The sequence below is a fragment of the Pseudophryne corroboree genome, chromosome 6 (assembly GCF_028390025.1).
Source record: "Pseudophryne corroboree isolate aPseCor3 chromosome 6, aPseCor3.hap2, whole genome shotgun sequence".
Taxonomy (NCBI): Eukaryota; Metazoa; Chordata; class Amphibia; order Anura; family Myobatrachidae; genus Pseudophryne; species Pseudophryne corroboree.
In genome coordinates this window covers 21,826,773-21,851,960 of record NC_086449.1, presented here as the reverse complement: position 1 = coordinate 21,851,960, position 25,188 = coordinate 21,826,773, and the positions used below count along the sequence as shown (strand labels likewise).

Here is a 25,188-nt window from a genome sequence, read left to right as displayed (position 1 = left end):
GAGGAAGAGAGGAAACTTTGGGTATCATAAGAATGCAGGTGACATTGAAATCTGAAGGCTCTGATGAGGTCACCAAAGGAAGATTTAGTAAGGGAGATGAGAAGGGGACTGTAGACAAAACCCTGAGAGATCCCGATGGGATGGGAAGAGGAGTGGAGGTACTGTAATGATATTTATAGAACCAGGACAGAAGCAGTTGGATAAGTCGGAGGTGAACCACGAGCATATTGCTTAATGAAGGCCGATGGAGGAGAGGGTTTGCCCATAATGAAAACTGAAGATACCCCATCTGATTTCCATGAGTAACTGATAATAGCATTACACACACTGTATAAAGATCTTCAATACATGGCTATGTAATAAGCGTTATATTCTTACCTGAAGCCATGGGTCCGACAACAGCCAACCGATTTTATTACCCTATGTAATATAGATACAATACAAAACAGACAACTTAGATAATTGCAGCTGCTGATTAGAGGTGTAATATTAATTATTTAATGAATATAAATCACATCACTGTTTCCTTTGATTTCTAAAGTATGTGAGTCTATATCTATGTCCTTGCTCTGTGTGTACAACGGCCTCCCCGCTACCCACTAACATTACGGTTGGTTCTAAATCGGAGTGGGAGAAGGGACCTTCTGACGTCACTAGTGGAGGAGACACGTCACCGGGGGGAGGAGCTACGGGCGAACAGGGTACCCGAAAAGTACCCTCGCTCGCCACGCTTCGGGCTCGGTGGCTCGCTCGCCACCTGATTACTAAAGGTAATAGTTGGTGGCGTGGATAGTAGAGGAACTATCCCGCTGGCCTAGCTCCTCCCCCTTGTGTCGTGCCTCCGCCCCCTGACGTAAAAGGTCCCTTAGGCCACTTGAATCTAGCATCTACCATAACATTACTCGTCTGTTCAAGAGTTTGTTTTTGTTTTTCAAAAAGAGAAGGAAAAAGGAAAAACTTTAACAAACAACAAAAAAACAACATTATACAATACAAATACAATTATTAATTTTCAGTGTTGTGATTAAGAAGACACGATATACAAGAATGGATATACTGTACTATGGGTCTAATTCAGACCTGATCGATGTTGTGTGAAATCGGACAGCTGCCGATTATCGAACGACTGCGCATGCGTACGGATCGTAGTGCGCAGGCATGAGGCCAAACTGCAAAATAATCCTGACATTTTTTTATCGCTAGGTGAAAGCAGGTTGATTGACAGGAAGAGGACGTTTGGGGGTGGTAACTGCCCATTTTCTGGGAGTGTCAGGAAAAGCGCAGGCGGTCCCAAGCGTTTTCAGGGAGGGTGCGTGACGTCAGCTCTGGCTCCCATCAGCCTCTTTCTTTCACACTATAGAAATAAGTCTTGGGCTGTGCACACTGCACAAAATGAAAAATCATTTGATGGTGAGTGAGCTGCGAACGGACTTGCAGCTGACCGGCGTTTGCAAAGCTTTTCGCACGGCGTATGCAGACTTGCACGGGGCAGATTTTCAGTCTGTCTGTGCAGCAACTATCCGATCGCAGACCCCTGAAAATTCTCAGAGGAGCGATCAGATCTGATTTAGGCCCTGTATGAAAATAAAGAAAATTAAAACGATATTACCCTACCTTACTAAGCCTAATTCTGATTAATTGATTGGCTTTTCATTTTTGGGGGTTCCTGCACACAGTAAAAGAGCCTCGACCAGCAAGCAGCCACACCACCCTGACTTCCAGCTGCTTTCTAACAGACAAGTGGCCCTAACACACCATTGGAATCCCCAATATTAGTATAATTAGAGGTTGTTGTTTTTTTATGACTTTCAACAAGCTTTGTTGTTTTTTTGAAGGTGATGCTTCTTTGCAGTCAAAGCAACCGGAGTCCCCTGTATTTCTGTGAGCAATGTCCGATATCTGAGAATGGACAGCGGACCATAGATGAAGGTACACCAATAGTACCCGGCAATTGGATATTTAAATGAAGAAAACGTTAAATGTTTAGGGGAGCTTTTTAGCGGACCGAACCAGTACCAAAGAGTTGGAGGGTTAAAAAATAGATATTACTAGAACGCACAAAATACAAATACAAATATAATTAAACAATTGGGGTTTTCACTGCGAAAAGTCAAAGACGTGATTCTGCCGCCTCCCTCTCAACAACATTAAACGAGTAAAAGTTTTGGGGATTTGCTTTTACTACAATAAAAATAACTTTTTGGGGGCAATTTTTTGTTTGGAAATGGGAAGGGGTGTACGATGTTGTTGAAACAGAACAGTCTTTGATTGCTCACTGTCTGCCATTCTGTCTCTTTATCACCCTCTATCACTCAGGAGCAGATTTACTAATCCTTGGAGAGAGATAAAGTGGAAAGTGATAAAGTACCAGCCAAGCAGCTCCTGTCATTTTTAAACGCAGCCTGTTACATGGCAAATAGTAGCTGATTGGTTGGTACTTTATCTCTCTCTAAGGCCAAAGACAAAGCACTAAAGTAGCAAATGAAAGACAGATGGAGATATACTGTATACTGTAGATCATGGGTCTTCAACCTGCGGCCCTCCAGCTGCTGTGAAACTACACGTCCCAGCATGTCCTGCCTCAGTTTTAGCATACCTTAATAGCAAAACTGTGTCAGGGCAAGCTGGGATTTGTAGTTTCACAGCAGCTGGAGGGCAGCAGGTTGAAGACCCATGCTGTAGATAAATACCTGCAGGAAGTGTAATGATGCAGAGATCTCCTGCCCCTGACTGCCGGCTCCGGATCTATGTGAGATGTATTCTCTGTCTCCTCTGCAGCCACTCCCTGGCTGATCAGCCTTCTCTGTCCCATTTACTGCCCCATAAAGCAGTCACACAGAACGTTCCCCCTCCTGTGTCTGCCCTGTGGAAATTCCCGTGTTACAGACACTTGTAAGATGACCAGAACTCAGGTATCATAACACCCCAGGGTGACATCTTACCACAGGGGCTAAACCAGAGGTAGACACTACAGAACAGCTGCTGCTGGGGGCGTAACTACGTCTTTATTGGCCCCATAGGAAGATTTTGAAAGGCCCCCCCTATGGTCAGCAAGACCGATGAGGATCGGTGTGGGGTGATCAGAACACCAGAGACTGGGCGGGGCATGACATTGGATGGAGGTACCAGGCAGGGCGGATGCTGAGGTCAATAGTACTCCCAATTCAAATTCAAAATGTCCTTTGTTCATGTTATGTAACACAGTATTGCCCCTTATTCACGTTACGCCACACAGTAGAGCCCATTCATGTTATGCCATGCAGAAGTAGTGCCCCTTTCACCACATTATACCATGAAGTAGTAGTGTCCCTTACACCACATTATGCCATGCCGTAGTAGTGCCCCTTACACCACATTATGCCATGCCGTAGTAGTGCCTATTACACCATGTTAAGCCACACACAGTAATGCCCATTGTAACACAGTATTCCCCAGACAGTAATGCCCACTGCAAATTATTCCCCATACAGTAATTCCCCACACATTAGATTCACACAGTAGTGCCCCACACACTAATGCCCATTGCACCACATTATGCCCCACACACAGTAATGCCCCTTACACCACATTACACCACAGTAATGCCCCTTACATCACATTACACCACAGTAATACCCCTTACACCACATTACACCACAGTAATGCCCCTTACACCACATTACACCACAGTAATGCCCCTTACACCACATTACACCACAGTAATGCCCCTTATACCACATTACACCACAGTAATGCCCCTTACACCACATTACACCACAGTAATGCCCCTTACACCACATTACACCACAGTAATGCCCCTTACACCACATTACACCACAGTAATGACCCTTACACCACATTACACCCCAGTAATGCCCCTTATACCACATTACACCACAGTAATGCCCCGTACACCACATTACACAACAGTAATGCCCCTTACACCACATTACACTGCAGTAATGCCCCTTATACCACATTACACCACAGTAATGCCCCTTACACCACATTACACCACAGTAATGCCCCATACACCACATTGCACCACAGTAATGCCCCATACACCACATTGCACCACAGTAATGCCGCTTACACCACATTGCACCACAGTAATGCCCCTTACACCACATTACACCACAGTAATGCCCCTTACACCACATTACACCACAGTAATGCCCCTTACACCACCTTACACTGCAGTAATGCCCCTTATACCACATTACACCACAGTAATGCCCCTTACACCACATTACACCACAGTAATGCCCCATACACCACATTGCACCACAGTAATGCCCCATACACCACATTGCACCACAGTAATGCCGCTTACACCACATTGCACCACAGTAATGCCCCTTACACCACATTACACCACAGTAATGCCCCTTACACCACATTACACCACAGTAATGCCCCATACACCACATTGCACCACAGTAATGCCGCTTACACCACATTGCACCACAGTAATGCCCCTTACACCACATTACACCACAGTAATGCCCCTTACACCACATTACACCACAGTAATGACCCTTACACCACATTACACCCCAGTAATGCCCCTTACACCACATTACAGCACAGTAATACCCCGTACACCACATTACACCACAGTAATGCCCCTTATACCACATTACACCACAGTAATGCCCCTTACACCACATTACAGCACAGTAATGCCCCTTACACCACATTACAGCACAGTAATGCCCCTTACACCACATTACAGCACAGTAATGCCCCTTACACCACATTACACCACAGTAATGCCCCTTACACCACATTACACCCCAGTAATGCCCCTTACACCACATTACACCACAGTAATGACCCTTACACCACATTACACCCCAGTAATGCCCCTTACACCACATTACACCACAGTAATGCCCCTTACACCACATTACAGCACAGTAATGCCCCTTACACCACATTACACTGCAGTAATGCCCCTTATACCACATTACACCACAGTAATGCCCCTTACACCACATTACACCACAGTAATGCCCCATACACCACATTGCACCACAGTAATGCCCCATACACCACATTGCACCACAGTAATGCCGCTTACACCACATTGCACCACAGTAATGCCCCTTACACCACATTGCACCACAGTAATGCCCCTTACACCACATTACACCACAGTAATGACCCTTACACCACATTACACCCCAGTAATGCCCCTTACACCACATTACAGCACAGTAATACCCCGTACACCACATTACACCACAGTAATGCCCCTTATACCACATTACACCACAGTAATGCCCCTTACACCACATTACAGCACAGTAATGCCCCTTACACCACATTACAGCACAGTAATGCCCCTTACACCACATTACAGCACAGTAATGCCCCTTACACCACATTACACCACAGTAATGCCCCTTACACCACATTACACCCCAGTAATGCCCCTTACACCACATTACACCACAGTAATGACCCTTACACCACATTACACCCCAGTAATGCCCCTTACACCACATTACACCACAGTAATGCCCCTTACACCACATTACACCACAGTAATGCCCCTTACACCACATTACACTGCAGTAATGCCCCTTATACCACATTACACCACAGTAATGCCCCTTACACCACATTACACCACAGTAATGCCCCATACACCACATTGCACCACAGTAATGCCCCATACACCACATTGCACCACAGTAATGCCGCTTACACCACATTGCACCACAGTAATGCCCCTTACACCACATTACACCACAGTAATGCCCCTTACACCACATTACACCACAGTAATGCCCCTTACACCACATTACACTGCAGTAATGCCCCTTATACCACATTACACCACAGTAATGCCCCTTACACCACATTACACCACAGTAATGCCCCATACACCACATTGCACCACAGTAATGCCCCATACACCACATTGCACCACAGTAATGCCGCTTACACCACATTGCACCACAGTAATGCCCCTTACACCACATTACACCACAGTAATGCCCCTTACACCACATTACACCACAGTAATGCCCCATACACCACATTGCACCACAGTAATGCCGCTTACACCACATTGCACCACAGTAATGCCCCTTACACCACATTACACCACAGTAATGCCCCTTACACCACATTACACCACAGTAATGACCCTTACACCACATTACACCCCAGTAATGCCCCTTACACCACATTACAGCACAGTAATGCCCCGTACACCACATTACACCACAGTAATGCCCCTTACACCACATTACACCACAGTAATGCCCCTTATACCACATTACACCACAGTAATGCCCCTTACACCACATTACAGCACAGTAATGCCCCTTACACCACATTACAGCACAGTAATGCCCCTTACACCACATTACAGCACAGTAATGCCCCTTACACCACATTACACCACAGTAATGCCCCTTACACCACATTACAGCACAGTAATGCCCCTTACACCACATTATACCACAGTAATGCCCCTTACACCACATTGCACCACAGTAATTCCCCTTACATCACATTACACCACAGTAATGCCCCTTATACCACATTACACCACAGTAATGCCCCTTACACCACATTACACCACAGTAATGCCCCTTACATCACATTACACCACAGTAATGCCCCTTACATCACATTACACCACAGTAATGCCCCTTACACCACATTACACCACAGTAATGCCCCTTACACCACATTACACCACAGTAATGCCGCTTACACCACATTACACCACAGTAATGCCCCTTACACCACATTACACCACAGTAATGCCCCTTACACCACATTACACCACAGTAATGCCCCTTACACCACATTACACCACAGTAATACCCCTTACACCACATTACACCACAGTAATGCCCCTTACACCACATTACACCACAGTAATGCCGCTTACACCACATTACACCACAGTAATACCCCTTACACCACATTACACCACAGTAATGCCCCTTACATCACATTACACCACAGTAATGCCCCGTATACCACATTACACCACAGTAATGCCCCTTACACCACATTACACCACAGTAATGCCCCTTACACCACATTACACCACAGTAATACCCCGTACACCACATTACACCACAGTAATACCCCTTACACCACATTACACCACAGTAATACCCCTTACACCACATTACACCACAGTAATGCCCCTTACACCACATTAAGTGGCCATTGGGATTGCGGCTGGTGGTTCCAGGAGTTAATTGGGTATTGCAGTGGTCACCCTCTGAGAGAGATCAGCTGCTGTCCGGAAAAGTGGTACGTCAGTGCCACTGCAATCAGTGAAGACAGCTGCTGTGAATGAAGGCACACCACCACTTCAGTAAGGACAGTACTTGATGACTGGTGTGGGGTCATATTCAGGAAGAGGTGCGGCCGGGGCATTGTGTGGGAGAATAGTGTAGCAGCTCTCACCAGCTTTGCCAAATGGGATTATGTGGGTCAGATCTGACCCTGAACACAAGCAAGCTCCTGCTCTGTCACCCCTTCTGTGTCGGCACCCGTGGCATGTGCCCTGGTCAACACAACCTTACTATGCCTCTGGCTACCTGTCATGCAAGGAGTGGGGGCGAGGCCAGATGGCAAAAAGTCAAAATGTGCGGTGGCGGTGAGGAATCCTGTGTGCCGCAGAGTGACTGGGTGCAGGAGTTCCTTCAAAAGTACAAGTCCATCAAACTGACTTAATTTGGAACCAACGGGCCTGATTTAGGTCTGGCCGCAGTGGCACAAAGTACCAGTGTTTGTGCAATGCATGTGCAGTACAAGTCCTGCATCGTCGAATGGAGAAAGGCTGCATACGCTAGCTGATTAACAATCTGCACCCAAAACAGAGACAACCTTCAACGGTGGTACGATGCTGAGTCCTCAGATGCAGCTCTGGATCACGCATGGATGCCGGAGACGTTTACTTACACCTGACGCCTCCTGCTGCACCACCATATCTGAGCGTCGCTGCTGTTTCCATGTAAGCAGCACCTAAGCTCCCTCCAACCACATGTGAGTCACCCCCCAAGTGGGAACAGTTGGGACAACTCTACTGCAAGCATCCATTTAAAGTAGAGATGTGCGGCGGGCACTTTTCATGTTTTGGTTTCGGATCTGGATCCCGCTTGTGTTTTGGATCTGGATTGGTTTTACCAAAACCACCCTTTCGAGTTTTGGTTTTGGATCTGGATGATTTTTGAAAAAAACCCCCATAAAAACAGCTAAAATCACAGAATTTGGGGGTAATTTTGATCCTACGGTATTATTAACTTCAATAACATTCATTTCCACTCATTTCCAGTCTATTCTGAACACCTCGCACCTCACAATATTGTTTTTAGGCAAAAAGGTTGCACCGAGGTCGCTGGATGACTAAGCTAAGCGAAACAAGTGGGCGGCACAAACACCTGGCCCATCTAGGAGTGGCACTGCAGTGGCAGACATGATGGCAGTTTTAAAAACTAGGCTCCAAACAGCACATACTTGACACTACACTTTAATTAAATTAAATTTAATTGTCACTTGACAATGACTTCTGATGAATGTGCTGCAGGTGACGTATAAGGGAGGATGTTCCTAGGTGGTTAACATCCTTACCCCTACTTATTACGGATTGACAAAGGCAACACACGGCTTGACACCTGTTGTCCGGATTTGTGGAGAAATAATTCCACACTGAAGAGGTGGCTTTTTTGGTATTTTGCCCAGGCATGACAATGCGCTTTTTCATCCCATGGACAACAACTGTCTCCACTGGTGCCTTATTAAAACAAACCACATCACCATCAGAATCATCATCGTTAACTTCCTCCTCAGCGCCAGCTACACCAATATCCTTCTTATCCTGGTGTACTTCTGTAGTGACATCCTCAATCTCAAAATCAGCGACTGGACTGGTGGTGCTCCTCCCAGCACTTGCAGAGGGCATGCAAATGGTGGTAGGAGCCTCCTCTTTCCATTCAGTCTTGGGAAGGTCAGGCCTAGACATCGCAACCGCAGACACACTTGGACTCTCCTTGGGGATTTGTGATATCTCTGAGTCTGAACACACAGTTGTTTTTCCTGTGCTTTAACAAGCTTAATTTGTTTTTATTTTTTGAGAGGGAGGAGGGCTTCCATCCTCATGAGAAGCTGAGCCACCAGTCATAAACATAGGCCAAGGCCTTAGCCTTTCCTTGCCACTTCGAAGCTTTCCTTGTCACTTCGTGTCGTGAATAGCATATTGCCAATTTTACGTTTCTTGTCAGACATATATATTTTTTTCTGATTATTAATACTTGCTTCTTGGATTTTACATGCCCTCTATGACATTGGGCATCGGCCTTAGCAGACGACGTACATAAAATTGCATAGTCAATGTCATGAAGCTTCAGCACTAGTACTAGGAACTGGAAGTGGTTCCTGATCTTCCACTATTTTTTCCTCCAAATTGTTGTTCTCCATTTCACAGAACAGTATCCCTTTATTATTACAGCACACAGAACAGTGCCCCTTTATTTTCACAGTGCCCCTGTGTACTTATAGCATACAGGAGCAGTGTAATGTTATTAAGACATCAGCACCCCTATATTTAACAGCATACAGGAGCAGTGTGCTTTTAATTTGTAAGAACTGCACCCCTGAATTTGTATAGCAGACAGGGCCAGTGTAATGTTATTAAGACATCAGCACCCCTATATTTAACAGCATACAGGAGCAGTGTGCTTTTAATTTGTAAGAACTTCACCCCTGAGTTTTTATAGCAGACAGGGCCAGTGTAATGTTATTAAGACATCAGCACCCCTATATTTAACAGCATACAGGAGCAGTTTAATGTTATTAAGACATCAGCACCCCTATATTTAACAGCATACCTGAGCAGTGTGCTGTTAATTTGTAAGAACTGCACTCCTGAATTTTTATAGCAGACAGGACCAGTGTAATGCTGTTAAGACATCAGCACCCCTATATTTGACAGCATACAGGAGCAGTGTGCTTTTAATTTGTAAGAACTGCACCCCTGAGTTTTTATAGCAGACAGGGTCAGTGTAATGTTATTAAGACATCAGCACCCCTATATTTAACAGCATACAGGAGCAGTTTAATGTTATTAAGACATAAGCACCCCTATATTTAACAGCATACATGAGCAGTGTGCTGTTAATTTGTAAGAACTGCACTCCTGAATTTTTATAGCAGACAGGACCAGTGTAATGCTATTAAGACATCAGCACCCCTATATTTGACAGCATACAGGAGCAGTGTGCTTTTAATTTGCAACTACTGCACCCCTGAATTTATATAGCAGACAGGGCCAGTGTAATGTTATTAAGACATCAGCACCCCTATATTTAACAGCACACAGGAGCAGTGTGCTTTTAATTTGTAAGAACTGCACCCCTGAGTTTTTTATAGCAGACAGGGCCAGTGTAATGTTATTAAGACATCAGCACCCCTATATTTAACAGCATACAGGAGCAGTTTAATGTTATTAAGACATCAGCACCCCTATATTTAACAGCATACATGAGCAGTGTGTTGTTAATTTGTAAGAACTGCACTCCTGAATTTTTATAGCAGACAGGACCAGTGTAATGCTATTAAGACATCAGCACCCCTATATTTGACAGCATACAGGAGCAGTGTGCTTTTAATTTGTAAGAACTGCACCCCTGAGTTTTTATAGCAGACAGGGCCAGTGTAATGTTATTAAGACATCAGCACCCCTATATTTTACAGTGCCCCTGCCCCTGTACAACACAGTGACAGCCACAACCATGTACCGCTGCAGCACATGAAACACCAGTGACAGCCAGTGACAGCCAGGTCAGCACCCCTAACACAGCACAGATACACCACAGTGTCTGCAGCAGAACCCCTACAGAACACACACTAACCCCACCCAACGCCACCACCCACAGAGAGACAGAGGTCTATCTCCGTCACTCTCCAAGTCCAGAGTGAAAATGGCGGCGACCCGCGGCTCCTTATATGGGATCCAAATCCCGCGAGAATCCGACAGCGGGATGATAATGTTTTGGCTCCTTCTGGTTTCCGAGTCTGGCGGGAAGTCCAGAGCCGGGCCAGATGTGGACTCGGAGCGTGAAGTTCGGGTGGGGGTGGTGAGGGTTCGGATCTCAGAGAACCGAACCCGCTCATCTATAGTTTAAAGTGGAACAAAAAATAAATACATTTCTGTTAAAGCTCCCCATGCAGTAATAATTACAATGACGATTCTGTCCTACAATCCACGTTGTTGAGCACTTTGGATCAATAAATGTCCATTGGTAACTTTCTGGTGAATAAGTAACTGAGATGGGGAATTGCACTAGCCTGTGCTGCATTGCACAACGACAGATTATAGTTATGCAAATCAGCCAGTGTGCTTTTATGGGTGCGTGCGGAATTTCCCTAACTGCACAGTACTGTATAATAACCACCCAACAGTAGCTGAGACACTTACATTGTACCACATTATAGAGTCTATAAAGGTTACTATTACTGCGTTTACACGCATCTCTAGTATTCAATAAGATAAAATACAGATGGATTTTATATATAGACAGACAGATAAAAACACCATTAGATTACCACAACTCATCAACCTTTACGTATAGCATACACCTGGCTATTTGATACTTCTGTAAGAACTCGATCCCAAATAATACTGTACAAAGCAGCGGAGTGAAACTGACAGGTCTGAGCTGATGGCATTGCTGGACATCTTTTGATTTCGAAGAGAAGTAAGCATGATGTGTCTTTCATCTGATGCACTAAGTAGAGATGAGCGGGTTCCGTTCTCAGAGAACCGAACCCTACCGAACTTCACCATTCGAGTCCGGATCCGAGCCAGGCTCGGGTTTTCCCGCTGACTCGGAAACCAGAACGAGGCAAAACGTCATCATCCCGCTGTCGGATTCTCGCGGGATTTGGATTCCATATAAGGAGCCATGCGTCGCGGCCATTTTCACTCCAGTCTCGGAGAGTGTAGTGAGAGGACGTGTCTCCGTCCTCAGTGTCTGTGTGAGGGCGGGAAAGTGGCGAGTCTAGTGCTGTGTTGTGCTGCTCAGTCCAGTCCAGTGTAGTCAGCGTATTGTGCTGCATCAGTCCAGCCAGTCACAGTGTTGGTGTCCTCTGCTGCCATATATCCAGTGTTACTGGCGTATAATTCCTGTGATATTGCCGTATAATTCTCGGAATACTGGCGTATAATTCCTGTGATATTGCCGTATAATTCTCGGAATACTGGCGTATAATTCCTGTGAAACTGCCATATAATTCCCCTGATACTGGCATATAATTCCTGTGATACTGCCATATAATTCCCATGATACTGGCATATAATTTCTGTGATACTGACATATAATTCCCGTGATACTGGCGTATAATTCCTGTGATACTGCCATATATTTCCTGTGATACTGGCGTATAATTCATGTGATACTGCCATATAATTCCCGTGATACTGGTGTATAATTCCTGTGATACTACAATATAATTCTTGGAATAATGGCATATCATTTCTGTGATACTGGCGTATAGTTCCTGTGATATTGCCGTATAATTCTCAGAATGCTGGCGTATAATTCCTGTGATACTGCCATATAATTTCAGTGATACTGCTGTATAGTTTCAGTTATACTGCCGTATAATTCCATATAAATCCATATAATTCCGTATAAATCCAGTCCAGTGGTGCTGCCATATAAATTCAGTGGTGCTGTCCTGTGCTGTATATTATTTACTCCAGATAAAGGAGTTATTAATATTTAATCCAAATAATTTTTAGTGTTTGCCCTGTGAGGTGTAGGGGTATGCTCTCTTGTGCCGCATATTGTGTTATTTAACTCCAGAAAAATAATGGAGAACAAACATTTGGAGGAAAAAATAGGGAAAGATCAAGAACTACTTCCTCCTAGTGCTGAAGCTGCAGCCACTAGCCATGACATAGATGATGAAATGCCATCAACGTCGTCTGCCAAGGCCGATGCCCATTGTGATAGTAGAGGGCATGTAAAATCCCAAAAGCCAAAGTTCAGTAAAAAGACCCAAAAAAAGAAATTGAAATGGTCTGAGGAGAAACGTAAACTTGCCAATATGCCATTTACGACACAGAGTGGCAAGGAACGGCTGAGGCCCCGGCCTATGTTCATGACTAGTGGTTCAGTTTCACATGACGATGGAAGCCCTCATAACTGAGGCCTTGACACTTATGTTGGTGTTAGACGTGCATCTGGTATCCGCCATTAGTGCAGTGGGATTTAGACAATTGATGGAGGTATTGTGTCCCTGGTACCAAATCCCATCTAGATTCCACTTCACTAGGCAGGCGATACCGAGATTTTGCCATTTAATTCCAGTGATTTTGCAGTATATTTCCAATGATTTTGCCAATTAATTTCAGTGATTTGTACGTATAATTATTAATTACAGTGTTTTTGCCAATTAATTCCCGTGATTTGAACACATAATTATTAATTCCAGTGATTTTGCCAATTAATTATAGTGATTTGGACGTATAATTACAGTGATTTTGCCAATTAATTCCAGTGATTTGGACGTATAATTCCTGTGATTTTGCCAATTAATTCCAGTGATTTGTTTGTATAATTATTAATTACCATGATCTTACCAATTCATTCCAGTGATTTGGATGAATAATTATTAATTACAGTGATTTTGCCAATTAATTCCAGTGATTTGGACGTATAATTCCAGTGATTTTGCCAATTACTTCCAGTGATTTGGACATATAATTCCAGTGATTTGGACATATAATTCCAGTGGGAATTGTTTGGGTCGCTTGGCTTAGTCATACAGCTACCTCATTGCACCTCTTTGACATCTTTGCATGAGGTGCTGTTTGGGGCCTAGTTTTTGAAAATTGCCATCCTGTCTGACACTGCCATATGAGTCCAGGAGTACTGCTGTATTAGTCCTGGGGTACTGCCGTATAAGTCCACCAATTGCATAATTTTTTAAAAATGACTGTAGCATGCTGGAGATGCTGTCAGTGGACCGAACAATTGCTGCCCACTCTCAACATTAAGCCACTGCGTGACACTACTAGATGGGCCAGGTGGTTGTGTCGCTTAGCTCAGTCATACAGCAACCTCGGTGCACCTTTTTTTCTTCTTTGCATGATGTGCTGTTAGGGGCCTTTTTTTATATCTGCGCTCCTGTCTGCCACTGCAGTGCCACGCCTAGATGGGCCAATTGTTTGTGTTGTTTGGCTTAGTCATACAACTACCTCATTGCAATTCTTTTTCTTCTTTGCATGAGGTGCTGTTTGGGGCAGATTTTTTATATCTGCACTCCTGTCTGCCACTGCAGTGCCACTCCTAGATGGGCCAGGTGTTTGTGCCGCACACTTGTGTCGCTTAGCTTAGTCATCCAGCAACCTGGGTGCAACCTTTTGGCCTAAAAACAATATTGTGAGGTTTGAGGTGTTCAGAATAGACTGGTAATGAGTGGAAATTAATGTTATTGAGGTTAATAATATGCAAAATCTCCCCCAAATTCTTTGATTTTAGCTGTTTTTATCAAAAATCATCCGGATCCAAAACCAAAACCAAAACACGAAAATGGAATTAGAACCAAAACCAAAACACAAAACACGGAAAGTGCCAGCCGCACAGGTCTTTGAACCTCTGCAGACTTGTGTCTGCCGGAAAGAGAGATACAACGTAGGTTTTAAATCTAGGATCGAGCACGGTTGGCCAAAATGTAGTGCTCTGATTTTAACAGATTGACCACCCGTGAATCCTGGTTAAGTGAATGAAGGGCTCCATCCACAAGTCCCACATGCCTAGCGGAATCGCTCTGTTTTAGCTCCTCCTTCAATCTCTCCAGCTTCTTCTGCAAAAGCCTGATGAGGGGAATGACCTGACTCAGGCTGGCAGTGTCTGAACTGACTTCACGTGTGGCAAGTTCAAAGGGTTGCAGAACCTTGCACAACGTTGAAATCATTCTCCACTGCGCTTGAGTCAGGTGCATTCCCCCTCCTTTGCCTATATCGTGGGTAGATGTATAGGCTTGAATGGCCTTTTGCTGCTCCTCCATCCTCTGAAGCATATAGAGGGTTGAATTCCACCTCGTTACCACCTCTTGTTTCAGATGATGGCAGGGCAGGTTCAGGACTGTTTGCTGGTGCTTCAGTCTTCGGCACGTGGTGGCTGAATGCCGAAAGTGGCCCTCAATTCTTCGGGCCACTGACAGCATCTCTTGCACGCCCCTGTCGTTTTTTTAATAATTCTGCACCACCAAATTCAAGGTATGTGCAAAACATGGGACGTGCTGGAATTTGCCCAGATGTAATGCACGCACAATATTGCTGGCGTTGTCTGATGTCACAAATCCCCAGGAGAGTCCAATTGGGGTAAGCCATTCTGCGATGATCTTCCTCAGTTGCCGTAAGAGGTTTTCAGCTGTGTGCGTATTCTGGAAAGCGGTGATACAAAGCGTAGCCTGCCTAGGAACGAGTTGGCGTTTGCGAGATGCTGCTACTGGTGCCGCCGCTGCTGTTCTTGCAGCGGGAGGCAATACATCTACCCAGTGGGCTGTCACAGTCATATAGTCCTGAGTCTGCCCTGCTCCACTTGTCCACATGTCCGTGGTTAAGTGGACATTGGGTACAACTGCATTTTTTAGGACACTGGTGAGTCTTTTTCTGAGGTCTGTGTACATTTTCAGTATCGCCTGCCAAGAGAAATGGAACCTAGATGGTATTTGGTACCGGGGACACAGTACCTCAATCAAGTCTATAGTTGCCTCTGAATTAACGATGGATACCGGAACCACGTTTCTCACTGCCCAGGCTGCCAAGGCCTGAGTTATCTGCTTTGCAGCAGGATGACTGCTGTAATATTTCATCTTCCTCGCAAAGGACTGTTGTACAGTCAATTGCTTACTGGAAGTAGTACAAGTGGTCTTCCGACTTCCCCTCTGGGATGACGATCGACTCCCAGCAGCAACAACAGCAGCGCCAGCAGCAGTAGGCGTTACACTCAAGGATGCATCGGAGGAATCCCAGGCAGGAGAGGACTCGTCAGACTTGCCAGTGACATGGCCTGCAGGCCTATTGGCTTTCCTGGGTAAGGAGGAAATTGACACTGAGGGAGTTGGTGGTGTGGTTTGCAGGAGCTTGGTTACAAGAGGAAGGGATTTACTGGTCAGTGGACTGCTTCCGCTGTCGCCCAAAGTTTTTGAACTTGTCACTGACTTATGATGAATGCGCTGCAGGTGACGTATAAGGGAGGATGTTCCTAGGTGGTTAACATCCTTACCCCTACTTATTACAGCTTGACAAAGGCAACACACGGCTTGACACCTGTTGTCCGCATTTGTGTTGAAATAATTCCACACCGAAGAGCTGATTTTTTTTTTTTATTTTGACCAGGCATGTCAATGGCCATATTCCTCCCACGGACAACAGGTGTCTCCCCGGGTGCCTGACTTAAACAAACCACCTCACCATCAGAATCCTCCTTGTCAATTTCCTCCCCAGCGCCAGCAACACCCATATCCTCATCCTGGTGTACTTCAACACTGACATCTTCAATTTGACTATCAGGAACTGGACTGCGGGTGCTCCTTCCAGCACTTGCAGGGGGCGTGCAAATGGTGGAAGGCGCAAGCTCTTCCCGTCCAGTGTTGGGAAGGTCAGGCATCGCAACCGACACAATTGGACTCTCCTTGGGGATTTGTGATTTCGAAGAATGCACAGTTCTTTGCTGTGCTTTTGCCAGCTTAAGTCTTTTCTTTTTTCTAGCGAGAGGATGAGTGCTTCCATCCTCATGTGAAGCTGAACCACTAGCCATGAACATAGGCCAGGGCCTCAGCCGTTCCTTGCCACTCCGTGTGGTAAATGGCATATTGGCAAGTTTACGCTTCTCCTCAGACGCTTTTAATTTTGATTTTTGAGGCATTTTACTGATCTTTTGTGTTTTGGTCTTAAAAATGCTCTGACCTATGACATTGGGCATCGGCCTTGGCAGACGACGTTGATGGCATTTCATCGTCTCGGCCATGACTAGTGGCAGCAGCTTCAGCACGAGGTGGAAGTGTATCTTGATCTTTCCCTATTTTTTTAACCTCCACATTTTTGTTCTCCATATTTTTATGCGCACAACTAAAAGGCACCACAGGTATACAATGTAGATGGATGGATAGTATACTTAATGGATGATGAGTGACGACACAGAGGTAGGTACAGAAGTGGCCTACCGTACTGCTATATACAGTATAATGGACCTGGTGGACACTGTCAGCAGACTGCTAAACTACTAGTATAATTTAAAAAGCCACCACAGGTATACAATGTAGATGGATGGATAGTATACTTTATGGATGACGAGTGACGACACAGAGGTAGGTACAGCAGTGGCCTACCGTACTGCTATATACAGTATAATGGACCTGGTGGACACTGTCAGCAGACTGCTAAACTACTAGTATAAAAAAAAAGCCACCACAGGTATACAATGTAGATGGATGGATAGTATACTTTATGGATGACGAGTGACGACACAGAGGTAGGTACAGCAGTGGCCTACCGTACTGCTATATACAGTATAATGGACCTGGTGGACACTCAGCAGACTGCTAAACTACTAGTATACAAAAAAAGCCACCACAGGTATACAATGTAGATGGATGGATAGTATACTTTATGGATGACGAGTGACGACACAGAGGTAGGTACAGCAGTGGCCTACCGTACTGCTATATACAGTATAATGGACCTGGTGGACACTGTCAGCAGACTGCTAAACTACTAGTATTAAAAAAAAAGCCACCACAGGTATACAATGTAGATGGATGGATAGTATACTTTATGGATGACGAGTGACGACACAGAGGTAGGTACAGCAGTGGCCTACCGTACTGCTATATACAGTATAATGGACCTGGTGGACACTGTCAGCAAACTGCTAAACTACTAGTATAAAAAAAAAAGCCACAGGAGTGTTTTTCAGGCAGACAAACGTATACTGGTGGTCACTGTCAGCAAAACTCTGCACTGTACTCCTGCTATAGCTGCTCCCCATTCCCCACAATTAAGCAGTGTGAGCACTCAGCACAGATATATCATGCAGCACACTGAGCACAGATATGGTATGGAGCATTTTTTTCAGGCAGAGAAGAGAACGGATAAAAAACTGGTGGTCACTATCAGCAAAACTCTGCACTGTACTCCTCCTAACAGCTGCTCCCCAATCCTCCCCACAATAGTAAAATAAACAAGCAAAGCAATCAGATCAACTGTCTCGTATATAAACGGAGAGGACGCCAGCCACGTCCTCTCCCTATCAATCTCAATGCATGTGTGAAAATGGCAGCGACGCGCAGCTGCTTATATAGAATCCGAATCTCGCGAAAATCCGACAGCGGGATGATGACGTTCGGGCGCGCTCGGGTTAGCCGAGCAAGGCGGGAGGATCCGAGTCTGCTCGGACCCGTGTAAAAAAGGTAAAGCTCGGGTGGGTTCGGTTTCTCGGAAACCGAACCCGCTCATCACTACTATATAATACTGGTGGTCACCAGTCCCCACAATAAAGCACACTGAGCACAGATATTTGCAGCACACTGAGCACAGATATGGAGCATTTTTCAGGCAGAGAACGTAGATATTTGCAGCACACTGAGCACAGATATTTGCAGCACACTGAGCACAGATATTTGCAGTACACTGAGCACAGATATTTGCAGCACACTGAACACAGAAACTGAGAGAATGCCAGCCACGTCCTCTCACTATCATCTCCAATGCACGAGTAAAAAATGGCGGCGACGCGCGGCTCCTTATATAGAATACGAATCTCGCGAGAATCCAACAGCGGGATGATGACCAGTGGCGGATCTTGCCACGGGCAAGCAGGACTTTTGCCCGGGGCGCCGCCTTCCGGAGGGCGCCGGCGCCATCCGGAGGGCGCCGCACCATGGCAAGATCCTCCACTGTCAGTGTGCGCCCCAGCAGTGTCCCCCCGCTGTGCCCCCCCTCCCGCTGTGAGAAGGGAACCAGACGCTATGCGTCTGGTTTCCCTTCGTGGCGCTGGTCCTCCCCCGCTCTGAAGGGAATCAGACGCTAAGCGTCTAGTTTCCCTTCATGGAGAGGACCTTTGGTGTGCGGTGCGCGATGACGTCATCGCGCACCGCACAGCATTGTGGCATAGACGCTAGGGGTCATAATTGACCTCTAGCGCTTATGCTGTGCTATGGGAGAGACGTCATGACTGACGTCTCTCCCATAGATCCGAGGAGAAGAGCGGCGCCGGTCTGCAGGGTCTGGAAACAGGAGCGGGGTACAGTAAGTATACTTTTTTTTTTTTTCTTTTCTTTTCTTTTTCTTTTTCTTTTCAGCGGCCACACCATGTTAAGCCACACCCCTAACGTTTGCCCGGGGCGCCGCAAGGGCAAGAACCGGCCCTGATGATGACGTTCGGGCGCGCTCGGATTAACCGAGCAAGGCGGGAGGATCCGAGTCTGCTCGGACCCGTGAAAAAATGGGTGAAGTTCGGGGGTTTCGGATCCCGAGGAACCGAACCCGCTCATCACTAGCAGGTAAGTATCCATCATGCAATACCATCAGGGAGGCATCTGATTGGCTTCAAATTTATTCTGCAGTAGGACAATAACCCCAAACATACAGCCCATGCCATTAAGAACTATCTTCAGTGTAAAGAAGAACAAGGAGTCCTGGAAGTGATGATATAGCCCCCACATAGCACTGATCTCAACATCATCGAGTCTGTCTGGGATTACATGAAGAGACAGAAGGATTTGAGATTGAGATTATCTGTGGTTAGTTCTACAAGATGTTTGGAACAACCTGCCTGCCGAGTTCCTTCAAAAACTGTGTGCAAGTGTACCTAGAAGAATTGATGATGTCTTGGAGGCAAAGGGCAGACACGCCAAATATTGATTTTATTTAGATTCCTCTTCTCTTCAGTCACTTTGCATTTTGTTAATTGATAAAAATAAACTATTAACACATCTATTTTTGAAAGCATTCTTCATTTTCAGCATATATCTTGTGCATCTGTCAAGCAGTTTTCAATGGCCGTGCACCAAACCCAAACCTGTTTCCATGACATGATGCTATCACCGTACACCTCGAGAAGCTGACAATGAATCTCAACTGCTGATGCTCCCTTTATATGAAGAAATCTGATCACACTATGCACCTCTATGTGTGACCATGTGTCCGCCAGCCTCGCCATCTTACACCGGATGCTGGGACAGTACGGCTGATGTGTGGCGCATTCTAATGTCTGTGAGGGGAAGCAGCGGTCTACCTGCTCTGGCCTTAGAGTGAAACGGAGAACACGACACACGTGAGAGGTCTTGTTACCTTACCTATTGAACCACCCTCGTAGATCTGGGAAGGTCGTGTCCAGACACAAAGCTAAATTGCAGTGTAAGGACAGTGCATGCAGACATAATATCTGTATTTGCCCCCTTACATTGCAGCCAGTAGCGGATCTTGCTACAGGCACACATGATTTTTTCCTGGGGCGCCGCCACCATCCGGAGGGCGCCGCTGCCGTGGCAAGATCCGCTGCTGGTGGTGCCCCCCCCCCCGGTGCCGGTACTGGTGTGCGGTGCACGATGAATTCATCGCGCACCGCACTGCATTGTGGGAGTGGCACTTAGGCACTAGGGGTCATGATTGACCTCTAGTGTCTATGCGGTTCTATGGGAGAGACGTCATGACGTCTCTCCCATAGATCAGAGGAGCGGCGCCAGTGGCCAGAGATGGATGGCAGCAGTGGTCAGGCATCAGGAGCGGGGATGGTAAGTATTTTTTTTTTAAAGCGGCACAAATGGGGGCAATCCTACTGGGGCCACAAATGGGGGCAATACTACTGGGGCCACAAACAGGGGCAATACTACTGGGGGCACATTGACCACACCCCTTTGTGAAGCCACGCCCCTATTTTCACCTGGGGCGCCACAAGGGCTAGAACCGGACCTGATTGCAGCATGGTTTGTCCACGTGAGAAGTTACTGCACTTACTAATTTTTGCATTACTCCAAACTCAGATAAAAATCCCTTTGGTGTCTTGGGAATCACATGGATAGTGATAAACTTTTATGCACATAATTTACTATATGAAATAACATCTCTTGCAGTGGAAACTCCATTTAAATAAAACCCTTTGTATATATTGGTCACAATTCTTTTTACAATCTTGGATATGCAAATTCTGCTTATTACCTGGATAAACCTCACGTATAACGCCCAGTAGCCGGCTACTGTACATTGCACTTCCTTACACCCTTACTGTAAAATCCTTCTATGGCACCATAACTGGGCGTTGTGCATTTTGTCTGGTGCATCATGTGAACCATACAGTAATTGCCTACTTTTGATATAGCATGTCAGAGGATTGTGACTGTAGCACCTATGAGCGCAGATGTGTACTGCTACATCTGGGAAGCGCGTCATAAACATGACTGACATCCACATGTAAATGAGCCCCAAAGTTAGTAAAATCTACTTGTTGAAGAAAAGACACTGATATTTCTCAGGGCTTGCTCGTGTATTATTTTTTACAAGTGGTTCCAAATAATCGTCCTTGGGAAACCTTAAAAATGCATGTAGCCGTAGGAATCACTGTGCCTTATTATAACCAATACAGGGGAATGGGGCTGATGAGCCCATTTGAATGTATATATATATATATATATATATATATATAGAAACAAAAAGTTCAGCACTCACCAAAATGAGCTCACTTATCCTCACAACATCAATTAATAAATTAATAAATGATGGGGGTTTAGTTAGTGAATTGGCCAATGCACGGAAGCCTGCATACCGCACGCCAAGGTACCCCACCTTCATGCAGGTCCTACACTATCACAAAATCCTAAAATTGGGGTTCATGCACCCCAATTATCTTAAACCTGTGTCAGCTGCCCTTTAGTAATTTATCAGCCAGTGTCAGGTGACTAGTGTACCTTTTAAAAGCCATGCAGTTCATGGCAGGTACACCTTACACCAAGTGGGCATATTTGTAGTTATATTATGTGATACAGTTGCCAGGTTTTAATTTTTATGTTTTGTGATAGTGTAGGACCTGCATGAGGTACCTTGGCGAGCGGTATGCAGGCTTCCGTGCATTGGCCAATTCACTAACTAAACCCCCATCATTTATTCATTGATGTTGTGAGGATAAGTGAGCTCATTTTGGTGAGTGCTGAACTTTTTGTTTCTATATTTTTGAGTAGGTGGCCATGGGCTACATGCACCCCACCCTATTAGTGGCGAGTGCGGATACTGCACCCCGCCTCTGGGGTGGCGAGTGCTGTGGTTTTCTATTTGTTGATATATATATATATATATATAATTTATTGTTTTTCCCCTAAGAATACAACAGCTACATAATGGGTGTAAGGTGCAATCAGGGAGATTGCTAGACTTGCTAGGGAGTCAGGGAGATTGCAGATATTTCAGGGAGTCTCCCTGACAATCAGGGAGAGTTGGCAAGTACTGTACAGATGTAGCCATGCTCATCTTTGCTGTGATGCGACCTGCTGCAACACGGCTTTCTGCATGCCGGGCTGCGACTATTCCAAGCCGGCGATTGCCCCATGAATTCCTTATGGATTAGTTACAGCAAGATGAGCATGGCTACATCTGTATGTGTGATCGTTAAATAATCCTTAAATGGAAATGTAGCGGGAATGGAAAACTGCAGAGAACACTTTACAAAAATTTGTTTTTGAAATAAAAATATACTGTATATATAAAAATTTCAAGCATAAACATTCAGTGAGGGAGCAAAGTGTACTGTTAATGACTGGGAAGGTTGCTGCATAAAGTAAGTATAAATGGTAAAGTTTTAACCTAGGGAATGACAGACAGTGTTGGAGGTTCTAATTAGGCAGCTATAAGCAGCTGCTTAGGCCCTAGGAAACTGGTACCTTGATGTGCACCCCGCTGAGCCTGGGACAAAAATAAAGGATGTCTCTGATGTATTTGTCATGCTTATTGCTGGTGGCAACCACTGCTGCAGCTGCACCAGCTATTATGTATTTATACTTGCTACAGCCTGGCAATGGGTACAGCCGGTAGGCCCCTTCCCTCTCCTTCTCTCCCCTGTCGAACAGCCAATTATGCAAGCTCCTCCTCCTCTCAGGCTGTACAAGAGGAAGAATGAGGAGCTGAATGAGCAGGTACCAGGCAGGTAAGGAACTCGTTTAATGGCTTCTTGGTGTATGATTGAGTAAGTGGGTGTTGGATGGGTGAACTGTTTAAAGGGTGCTGGGGAGGAATTTATTCATTGGTGCTGGGCAGAGGGGTTAATGGGTGCAGTCAGGAGTTAATGGCTGCTGGGGGTGAATGTATTAATAGGTGCTGGGTGGGGGTAGGTTAATAGTTGCTGTGGGTGAATGGATTAGTAGGAGCTTGGTGGGGGGAGGTTAAAAGGTGCTGTGGGTGAATGGACTAATAAGTGCGGGCTGGGGGAGGTTAATAGGTGGTGTGTGTGAATGGATTAGTAGAGGCCGAGTGGAAGGAGGGTAATAGGGATTGGGGGTGAATGGATTAATAGGTGCTGGCTGGGGGAGGTTAATAGGTGCTGTGGGTGAATGGATTAGTAGAGGCTGGATGAGGGGAGGTTAATAGGTGCTGGGGTGAATGGATTAGTAGAGGCTGGATGAGGGGAGGTTAATAGGTGCTGGGGTGAATGGATTAGTAGAGGCTGGATGAGGGGAGGTTAATAGGTGCTGGGGTGAATGGATTAGTAGAGGCTGGATGAGGGGAGGTTAATAGGTGCTGTGGGTGAATGGATTAGTAGAGGCTGGATGAGGGGAGGTTAATAGGTGCTGGGGTGAATGGATTAGTAGAGGCTGGATGAGGGGAGGTTAATAGGTGCTGGGGTGAATGGATTAGTAGAGGCTGGATGAGGGGAGGTTAATAGGTGCTGGGGTGAATGGATTAGTAGAGGCTGGATGAGGGGAGGTTAATAGGTGCTGTGGGTGAATGGATTAATAGCAGCTGGGTGGGGGAGCATGGATATGCTTCAAACCCTTGAGCACTGAGTTTTGGAACCAGTGAGTTAATTGGTTCTGGAAGGGAGAAGTTTATACATGCTAGGTGGGGGGTGAATTAGTAAATGAGGTTGATGGGGCAAAGGGGAATGGGCATATTTGGTGCTCTGGTTCTGCAGCAAAGGGTTATACATTTACAGACAGGATGTGCATATGAAAAATTACTCACCCCATTGTCATAGACAGTAATCAACACATACTGTAAGCGTGGTTTTATGTAAATGGGTGGAAGGAATGCATTGAGGAATAAGGGGTGGTAATGTAAAGCTCACTATGGCCCTAATGATAGAGAATATGTAGGAATTAAGATCAAAGAAACTAACAACAATCAGTACGTATCTCTGAGGGACACTATGTCAGCCAGAAGCAGCTACCCATCTGACATCTGATTCTGCTGACAACATACCTCCCAGCTGTCCCATTTCCTGCTATTCGGACACTGTCCGGCTGTCCCACCCACAGGCAGCAGTGCCCTGCACGCGGGGAAAGGTTGGCAGAGCCTTTGATCGCCCAATGCTCTGCAGAGCTGAGAGTGATCACTGAATCGACACCATCCACATGCGCATGGCATCTAAACTGTGCAGGGAGGTGAGCTGGGGGCTGCCCGACTTCTTAGGGAGTGCTGGGCATGCCTCCAAAATGCTGAAAACAGGGTCATGCTATAAGGCCACGCCCACCCAGACAAGACAATCCCCCTCCCAACCAAGGTCACTCCCTATTTCCGGAGCATGAGGGTCCCGATCAAAGGATACCAAAAGTTGGGAGGTATGCAACATGTTTCTCTATCCCTCATGCCCGCTGCCGACATGTCTGAACATACCTTTTATATATATATATATATATATATATATATATATATATATATATATATATATGTGTGTATGGAGTCAAATCCCCAAAGAAGGGGGACAAAAAAAAGAAACCAGATAAAATTAAGGTGCACTCATCCAACTACTGAGTCATTGGTACAATTATTGTTGTGACACATATATATCCCCAGCAGCAATATCAAATAAGGGCTTAAATGCTCAGTAACCTTAATTAATGTAGAGGTTTGTTTTATTATACATTTACATGGGACTAAATTGTCCTTTATTGAAAGTAGAGCTAAATATTAAAATTCATAGAATGAGACAGTAAATAGAAGGTGACAGAAAT

At 45.5% G+C, this 25,188-nt stretch overlaps 1 protein-coding gene across 1 annotated transcript in view; it reads right to left on the bottom strand.

Annotated features, from left to right (window-relative positions):
- Positions 1-24,543, bottom strand: part of LOC134934141 (phospholipid scramblase 2-like) — a 61,779-nt gene extending 37,236 nt beyond the window's left edge. Inside the window, exons 1-2 of the mRNA XM_063929641.1 lie at positions 24,437-24,543; positions 379-420 (exon numbers count right to left, since the gene is read on the bottom strand). Of these exons, the coding sequence (XP_063785711.1) occupies positions 379-388 (10 nt within the window). The 5' untranslated portion in view covers positions 389-420; positions 24,437-24,543. The remainder of the gene's footprint in view (positions 1-378; positions 421-24,436) is intronic.
- Positions 24,544-25,188: the final 645 nt, after the last annotated feature.